General features: G+C 46.1%; 1 protein-coding gene across 3 annotated transcripts; it reads right to left on the reverse strand.

The window, feature by feature from the left end:
- Nucleotides 1–44: 44 nt before the first annotated feature.
- LOC123997676 (GATOR complex protein MIOS) lies at nucleotides 45–8,556 on the reverse strand. 3 transcript variants are annotated; one of them, XM_046302141.1, is made up of 12 exons: nucleotides 8,439–8,556; nucleotides 6,839–7,716; nucleotides 6,172–6,655; nucleotides 5,617–5,715; nucleotides 5,170–5,424; nucleotides 4,594–4,763; nucleotides 4,256–4,321; nucleotides 3,969–4,127; nucleotides 3,521–3,673; nucleotides 2,939–3,155; nucleotides 2,295–2,424; nucleotides 45–1,383 (listed from the first exon to the last, which is right to left on the reverse strand). In XM_046302141.1, the coding sequence occupies exons 2-12, from the start codon at nucleotides 7,655–7,657 to the stop codon at nucleotides 1,293–1,295; spliced, it is 2,643 nt and encodes an 880-aa protein (XP_046158097.1). In that variant the 5' UTR covers nucleotides 7,658–7,716; nucleotides 8,439–8,556; the 3' UTR covers nucleotides 45–1,292. The 3 variants fall into 3 exon arrangements, with proteins under 3 accessions (XP_046158097.1, XP_046158096.1, XP_046158098.1); XM_046302140.1 differs by having other exon boundaries at nucleotides 8,268–8,542; XM_046302142.1 differs by having other exon boundaries at nucleotides 2,951–3,155; nucleotides 8,268–8,540.
- Between the last annotated feature and the right edge of the window lie 547 nt (nucleotides 8,557–9,103).

A 9,103-nucleotide genomic window follows, 5' to 3' on the forward strand; every position in this document is an offset into this window, starting at 1 on the left:
TGTTTTCAAAAGGCAAATGCAAAAATGCTTTTAGGAGACTTGAGTTCAATTAACTTTTTATTCAGAACGGTACACTCCTACCGCATTTGCCAAATCCACTCCATTATGGTTCACAAAAGGGTACACCATAAAACATCCGACGCTGAGACAGTGGTGAAAAACAGAATACAGTAGCTCACATGCCCCCTCCCTACTCCATGACTAAGTGATTTAGCCAGCTCCGGTGCAGGCCCCTCTCACTTACAATGGTTCCCCGAGTCGAAGCAGTAGAGTCCAATGGGGGGAGGGTGGCAGGGAAAGAAAAACACATTTACAATGCAGCTTACACATAGCCATCCCTGTGGAGTACGTCTGGACACCCATCCCGGATTGATGTGTAGTATGCATATTTTGTGCGCGATTTTGGCCCGGGGAGAGAGAACCGAGAGCCTTCTCGCTCTCCAGCTCTCGCCCTCTTTGAGTCAATGGTGTTCAGTGGTGTTCCGGCAGCTGAAGTTCTTTATGAAGAGAACAATCTGGAGGATCTTGTCGGAGTGCCGAGCAGCTGCTGTTTTTTCTCTGCCTCTTTTCACAAGACAGGCCGGGAGAGGGGAGGTGAATACACAGACAACTTCCCCCCTCCCTGCCCCTGCACTGTAAGCCCTAACATACAATGTGAGATGAAGAGTGGCACAGGCCAGGGTAATCAGAAGAGAGAGAGCATTGTCAATTTGTTCTCTTTTTGTTGCCTGGGGTAACTATCTTCCTTCTTTCATCACTTTGTCAATGTTTTTCGAGATATCTCAGTCCGACTGTGACCTAGAAAGAAAGCTTGAAAAAAATGTCTTAAAACATAGCTACAATATATTGGCACACAATCATGTCCTTTACCTGCTGGCTGATTAAAGGAATAGGGGAAATGAAGGCTATATGCTCATGCTAGGAATTAAAGGATCATCCTGATTCAGGTTTGGTTAGAGGAGGCCGTTTATAACACAACCTTTATAATATATCCCTTTAAGGATCCCCTTAATGTCATTAGTAAGCATCAAGCCACAATCCTTCAAGACATTCATTGATTCATCAGTAACACATCTAGCCTCTCTTACCATATGATTATGAAAAGATGGTACGTTTTTATTCAACTCAAGCGATCACCCAGTGTTAACACTATTCAAGCGGCCTGTCCAGAACAGTACCCAGCAACCTGGCTTAGTCTGGGGTGTGTCGACTGGTGGGTGCCGTAGTATAGTGAGAGTGCACAGGCAGGTTTTAGGCTGGTGGTTAGGCTGTGGACCCTACCAGAGGCCCATCTAGTGGCTGTCTGAAGGCACCAGGTTTCCTGTGGTGTCCAGCTGCATGCACTTACAGGTGCAGGCCGACACTGGACACTCTGTATGGTCCCTATGGGGAACAGAGAGGACAACCAAAGATTAACCCATTAACAACCATTAAGAAATGCACAAACCACCGAAAGTGTGAAACTTTTCACAATGCTACCAAAATCACATACGCCGGTGTAGACCTTACCGTGAAATTCTTAGTTTCAAGCCCTTAAACAACAATGCAGTTCAAGAAATAGAGTTCAGAAAATATTTACTAAATAAACTAAAGTAAAACAAATATAAAATAAAAAAGTAACAATAAAATAACGAGGCTATATACAGGGGGTACCGGTACAGAGTCAATGTGCGAGGGTACCAGTTAGTCGAGGTAATTTGTACATGTAGATAGGGGTAAAGTGACTATGCATAGATAATAAATAGCGAGTAGCAGTAGTGTAAAAACAAAGGGGGGGGGTTAATGTAAATAGTCCAGGTGGCTATTTGATTAATTGTTCAGCAGTCTTATGGCTTGGATGTAGACGCTGTTAACGAGCCTTTTGGGACTAGATTTGTCGCTCCTGTACCGCTTGCCATGCGGTAGCAGAGAGAACAGTCTATGACTTGGGTGACTGGAGTCCTTGACAATTTTTGGGGCCTCCCTCTGACACGCCTATTATATGGGTTCTGGAAGCTTGGTCCCAGTGATGTACTGGGCTGTACACACTACCCTCTGTAGCGCTTACTGTGAACACCAAGGAACTTGAACCTCTCGACCCGCTCCACTACAGCCCTGTCGATGTTAATTGGGGCCTGTTCAGCCCCCCTTTTCCTGTAGTCCACGATCAGCTCCTTTGTCATGCTCACATTGAGGAGAGGTTGTTGTGCTGGCACCACACTGACAGGACATTTTACAAGACCTATGATGCATTCTGTTGACAAAACTACTCCGCTACAGAAAATGTTATCTGAACGTTCCGGTAATGTTCTTACCTAAACCAGCTGAGTATGTGACCTGCATGGCCGCCATGTCGGCAGTTGTGGCACCAGGTGAACCAGTTGTTGAACTGGGCCAATTTGTTTTCCCTGGTCAGATCCACCTTCTCATCGGACTTCCCCGTGCCTGGAAAAAAACAACAGCTGTATGACTACACACTTCTAATCTAAACCATAAAATGTGAATGTTTGTTTTGCTTTTTATGTGCTTTGAGATTATTTTCCGTAATGAAAAGCGCTATACAGGTTAACTAAATTACTATTAATAATCTAGTTGATGTTTTATAAGCCAACTAAAGTACAGATCAGTATCTACAATCATCATCTGCTTTATTTGTTTTCTGTGTGATTTATATTAGTTAGTGATACAACAACATTGTATCACTAGCTAATATACTGTATGTATGCATTTCTCTAAAGTGTGTGTATGCACTTGCATTCCTATTTGCATAATAGGGTGTGTAATGAGGAAGTTAGACTGGCTGCAGAACTGTGACAGTGGGGTAAAGTTGACTTTCAACACTGATCCATGACCAGTTTTTCATTCTCTCCCCATAATGGTTATGGTTAGGGGAAGGTAAACAGATCCTAGATCTGTGGCTACAGGCAACTTCCACCCAGAGCCTATCTGTGGAGCATACCATGTCCAGTACCTGGGCAGTTGGACACAGGCGTGCCCATGTTCATGAGGCAGAGGGCACAGCGGGGGAGGGGCTTCCTGCAGCCGGGGCAGCTGGTGACCTTTGACTTGGTGGGCGATCCACTGACCCCGTACTGGCTGAAGCCGCGGCCCTGGTGGGGCATGGCCGAACAGCTGTACGATATGGACTTCCCACAGAAGTTACAGCTCACAAACACCTGCAGCAGGCAACAACACAAAGGTCAAGTGTGATAAGGACTGGCAGGTTAAATTAGAGCAAGCAGAAGCCAACATGAAAAGGTTATATCATCGAGATCATTGTGAAGCTAGGGATGAATGTAAGGGTCCAATACAGTGTATCATTATCTGGCTGACCAATAACAAATAAACAACTAGCATCACTTATTAAGCAGGATAATCATATTCATTATTGTGTTTTAAATGTATGTAAAAACCTGCAAGCAAGTTGGTCCCTCAGTCACAACCTCCATGTGAAGATTTATGAAGAGATGGAACAAAAGACAGAGACGTGAATAACTATGAACAACTGTCCCTCTCTTAGTGCAGTGTTCCCTTTCCTTGCCTGTGCCAGTGGTTTGGAGCTGGGGTCCAGCTTGCTCCTGTGGATGTCAAACTCAGCCCGTTTGTGCCAGAACCTCCATGCATCCAGCAGGTTACGGTAGTTCTCGATCCAGCACTGGACACGCGGGTCCTTCACCACCTCCCCTGGGGAACCCTGGGAGGGAAAAACACTTGGTAATGAAGCTCCCCTTACAGTGACAGAGCATCATTAAGCATTTGAACCCCAGCCAATCTTAACATTTCAACAAATCTAGAAGCCTGAATGTGGGAAAATCCTTGGGGAAAGATCCAACAATCGATCTTGAGGAAAACTGTCTAATTCTAGCCAACAGGGGACAGGTGATCATAGTATGAACCACAAGGTCAGTCAGCTCATTCCATTGACTTCAACCGTTCTACAGTGTGATGTCGGGCAGCGCAAGACTATTCAGCCCCTGCTCCGACCATACCTTGAGCATGCAGAAGCTAGCGGTCTGGACGTCTCCGGTCCGGTCCACGTAGCTCTCCATCAGGTCCACTCCGTCTTTGGTCAGCCCCGTCAGCAGGATCCCCTCCAGGTTCCCCACCTCCTTCATCTCACTGGTCAACTTCTCCATATAGCGAGGCAGCTGCATAACAACACACAGAGTAAAGGAAACGCATTCCTTTCAATAGATAGAAATGGGGTAATAAGTGAAAAAAACAACTATTATTATCTATTTAGTATATGCTGTCGTGCGTTTGCTGGAGGTCTTACCTGTGCATCATTAAGGAACATGCATGCGAAGGCCACTCGGTCCGTTACGGCCACACTACTCTCATACTAAGGAGGGAAACACAACAAGGTGTTGTACTTTTTTAATTTAAATGTTGGAATCTTCAAACTACTATGTAAAACACTGCCCTCTTCATACTGCTGATGATATTTAAAATTCATTTGTAGTTTCCCTGAAAACTCACTGAGGCCCCCTCGCGGTCCCTAGCCCCTTTTGACAATTCAGGTACTATAGCCCTTTGTACTTCAGTCTAACATGATAATGAATAAGAATCTGGCAACCCAGTTTATATCAATGGTTTACCCCCTTCCCTGCGTACCAGTACTCCGTCGTAGGTGCCAGGCTCACTGGTGAGGAAGGCAAACATGACACACAGGTAGGGGTTCTTGAGCTGCAGTCTCAGAGAGCTGCACATCTCCCTCCACAGGGAACTCTTCTCGTCCGTGTAGCCTGACAACGCCATGGCAACCACGTTTAGGTTCAGGTCGCCTGCGAGGAAGGAAGGGTTGGGAGGTTTGGTTTATTAGCCTGGTTTATGAGCTTCCACTGTGCACTACAGCCAAATCCTAACCTAATATTGGTGGGTATACTTTCTGACTGTATACTGCTTTTGTTTACAGTGGTGAAATAACAGCAGTATGTTATGGTACTTTTGCTGTGACGTGATGGAAGTGACACCTCAGGCAACAAGGGCACAGGAGAGTAATGCATGTAACGTTAACACTCAATACCTAATTAGTCTCCCTGTCAGTCTGTGACCAGGCAGTAATTAGTAGCACACTTTATGCCGTGTACAGTACATACAGTGTATATTGCAAACAAGTTCTTGAGCCCTTACAAAGAATCTTCAAAAATGCATTACATAGTCCTGTCCCAGATGATTCCATGCCAGTACCTCGCTCAGCGGAGGCTCCCTTGTTGAGGATCTGGATGGCCCTGCGGATGTCCAGGTTGAAGAGGGCCACAGCGGCCGCACGCTCCCACTCGCCCTCCCCCTCCAGGGAGCGCAGGAAGGGCTCCACGTTGATGTCGGGGCCTCGGTTGATCCAGCCGCACAGACGAAGGGCAAGGCTGCGCTCCTCGCTGTGGAACCTGGGGACGTCCGTCTGGCGGTCCGAGCCGCTCCAGCACCGCCGGTTCTCTGTAGTGCCTGGTGGAGTAGAGCAACAGATACAAATGTTACTTCAGGGGCTTTTTTCGCTCCAACGCAAAGACAAACCTAGGAGAAACACTGAAAAATAGTTACATAACTTACAGTGTTACATAATACTTTCAAGGGTTCAGCCTGTATATTTAGCCTAGATATAGGCCTAATGATGATCTATATCTTTAAGTTGCTTACCTGAGCTGGACTTGACTATGTTCTTGATGCCTGAATAGACCAGGGCCTGTTTGCTCCCCTGCTGTTTCTGCTCCACGTCTTCAGTGTACTGCTTCATGAGTGATACTTGCATAGGAAACGGAACGCTGAGACATCATAAGAACCACAGTGCAAACAGTGACATACAATATAGCAACTTAGTCTATCCTGTAGGTCAGGTGTAAGAACACAAAGACAAATGATAATTCAATGAATTACCACAGTGCAAGAAGAACGCCAGGCATGTCTCTCACACAGGGACTACCTTATCTAAAATAAACAGAACAAACTGCACATAAATCACACAAAGCTAGAAATGCTAAGAAAATAGTTAGCACCAGTAATGTAATAAATCAGGGGTATTCAACTCTCACCCTACGAGGTCCGGAACCTGCTTGTTTTCTCTTCTACCTGATAATTAATCGTACCCACCTGATGTCCCAGGTATAAATCAGTTCCTGATTAGAGGGGAACAATGAAAAAAGACAATGGAGCTGGCTTGGAGGTCCAGTTGAGGTTGAGTGTAATAAAGGATATAGAACAGAGTGTACCACAGGGACTTGAGCTGGGGGTCGTCCCCTCCGGCCAGCAAATGGTTCTTCCACACCTGGACCGTATCATGACCGTACCTGGACTGTGCCCTCTGCCTCATCTTAGTGGCTATGTCCTTCTCTACTGTACCCTCCCCTCCCACCCCCTCGGCACACTCGTACAGGTGCCTGCCGCAGGCCCACATGAGCGAAGTGGTGGAGCTCCAGGCTAAAGAGATACGTTCAAACACTGTGAAGTCAGTCATGGCGCGGTTGGCAGCCGAAACCACCACCATGCGGTTCTGGGAAGTGGGGTGCCAGGCGAAGCTGCCAATGAGGCTGTTGCTGGGCTGCACGCTGCGCTCGATGATCGTGGGCTCTGTCTCGTCGCCGATGGGCGTGGGCGTATGCTGCATGTCGTAAAGGCGGATGATGTTGCTGTCACGTGTTAGTGTGGCCAATAGGCCCATACGCGTGGGGCACCAGGCCACCTGGGAATGAAAGGAAAGTGAGTTGTACATCCTTACATCCAAAAAATGTAGGCTACAGCACAATTATGCATTACGCTATCACACAAAAAGTATACTTCTGATATGTGCAAGTCGATTGTACCCTGGATGGCAGGGGACAACAGAATTTCACAACAGACCAAAAAAAGCATACCAGTAAGTTACCTTGGTGAGCGGCTTGGGCTGCTCGGTGAGCGTGAGCACTGGCTTCTCAAATTTGCGCAGGTCCCAGATGGCCACCTGGCCCTCGAAGAAGGAGGCCACGCGGTCGGGGAAGTGGGGGTCCACTGTCACACCCTGTATTGCCTTGGTGTTGACGAAGGTCTTCTGGCTGGTGTTGCGCAGGTCAAAGATGGCCAGGTTGCGGTGCATGCCAGCCAGGAGCAGCTTCTGGTCACGGGGCAGCCAGCAGAGGGACAGGCAAGCATCGTTCTGGCCTAGCTCATACAGGGGCTTGGTCACCACTAGGCTAGAGTCTGTGTCTCCGGACGAGAGACGGATCTTTTCAGCGGCTACACTAGCCTCTGGGGAGAACTTACTGCTAATGTCCCATATGAGCACTGAGAAGTCTGCTCTGTGCTTGTCCAGCCCGGCGGCTAGCCAGTTGCTGTCCACAGGGTTCCAGGCTAGGGTATTGCATTGACGTGCATGCTTGGGCACAAACTCCTTCCCCATCAGCTCCTTGCACTTGGAGTTGTGGCTCTGGCCTAGGCTAGTGAGGACTACCCTGCCGTTAGCCTGTCCAACTGCTAGCAGACATTCAGGCTCGTGCTTTGGGTACCAGGCCACACATTTCATGTATGGGGTGTCCGAGTTGATCGCTAATAGGGTAGCAGCGGTCTCCACAGAGAGGGGGAGAGCTCCGGCTTTGGTCTCGCCGCACCCCACACGTCCGATGCGGTACAGTCCAAGCTCTGAGTCACAGATGACATAGCGGTCCGCGTGGTGGGGAGACCACAAAATGTCTGGCTTTGAGCCACTCATTGTTCATATGGAAGAGCTTCTGTCCGGGAGAATTATCTTGCTCTTTACAACTTGGTATACTGGGGGAAAACAGCATTTACAGTACAGCTGAAAGTTACCAACTGACATCTAGCAAGTAGTCTAGTAGTGACCAAACTAATGTGTTTAGTCTACTTTATATAAACGAATATGTTGAGCATACTTTCTATAAACTTAGCTTAAGATATTTTACAAATGTTGTCACAATGTAGTCAGCTACGATTATGTGCAGCACGGGAGCAACATATTAGATCGCTAACGGCTAACGTTAGCTAGTGACATGTGACAAGTGGCACAGGCCTAAATTGCAAGATGTTAATGCAACATTGTATCTAGGTAGATAGTTAATTAAACAAAAATGTGGATATAGAATACTTTGTGGCATATTTGTTAGCAAAAAAATGAAAGTCTGCTAACTTAGCTAGCTACAGTAGTTAGCTAACGTTATCTGGTTAGCTAGCTACAATTTTGTTGACATCGCAAAATTAGCTTCCCGAACTACCCGTATTAAGAAAACAGATAACCCGCAAATAAACATTAGTAAATTGTGTTTCTAATAATAAAGATTTTAAAAATATTGAAAGAAACTTACACATTTCTACAGACATGTCAACATGATCAAAACTGGGTGTCCACTAGTTACCACAACTACAAAGTCAAAATGGCCTATATCGTAAAATGTCATGTAAATATTTGCTTATTGATCTTAATTTAAGGTTAGGGTTAGGCATAAAGGTAGCGGTGTGGTTAGGTTTAAACTCACATTTTAAGAAGATAAATTGTAGAAATAGGCGGGCTTTATGATTTTGTGGATGTGGTAACTTGTGGCGAAAACAAACCTAAGCCGTGCTTGTTTTCATGTTACACCAAAATATTTCCCCGGAAAAAGCAGATTGCTATTGGTGAGGTCCGGTTACGCCCAACCCCGTTCGAATTTTGGGTAACACGGCACTGTCAATTCCTAAAGGTGGCGCTACAACCAAAAATGTATGATATTGCGATACTACTACATTTATATTATAGTGTAATAGTAGTTTTTAATAGGCTTTTACATCTGTTAGGTGATCAAGGGTTTTCAAACTGGGTTCCCGGGGTCCGCAGGGAAGCGCAAGGGGTAAACGGAAAAGTTGGAGAAAGAGAAACAAATTCAGCCCCTTATTTTTCACTAAATTATATATTTGTTTTATCAAACCTGCAGAACACAAGCTGGGACATAACAAGTTAGCCCTAGTTTACCATAGTACTGACAGGTTGGCCCTATCCTACTGTAAATCTAATTAAGTCTCATTCCACGTGGGCGTTAAATTATTCTTGAACATGCGGGGGAGCCTGTGTTCTGGTTTTATATACTGAAAAAAAACATCTGTCTGTTTTTCAGGTTAGTAGGCGTGCAAGTGGAGAAGAGGAAAATCTTCATAACATGTACCA

The sequence above is a fragment of the Oncorhynchus gorbuscha genome, linkage group LG15, assembly GCF_021184085.1.
Source record: "Oncorhynchus gorbuscha isolate QuinsamMale2020 ecotype Even-year linkage group LG15, OgorEven_v1.0, whole genome shotgun sequence".
NCBI lineage: Eukaryota > Metazoa > Chordata > Actinopteri > Salmoniformes > Salmonidae > Oncorhynchus > Oncorhynchus gorbuscha.

What these genes read in the sequence shown, in the direction of transcription:
- LOC123997676 (XM_046302141.1), bottom strand. Translation starts at nt 7,657, where the DNA reads ATGAGTGGCTCAAAGCCAGACATTTTGTGGTCTCCCCACCACGCGGAC. An exon ending in CCTGTGGTACACTCTGTTCT is followed by an intron (nt 5,716 to 6,171) that starts ATATCCTTTATT and finishes TGCAAGTATCAC; the next exon opens with TCATGAAGCAGTACACTGAA. An exon ending in CTAGCTTCTGCATGCTCAAG is followed by an intron (nt 3,674 to 3,968) that starts GTATGGTCGGAG and finishes TTTCCCTCCCAG; the next exon opens with GGTTCCCCAGGGGAGGTGGT.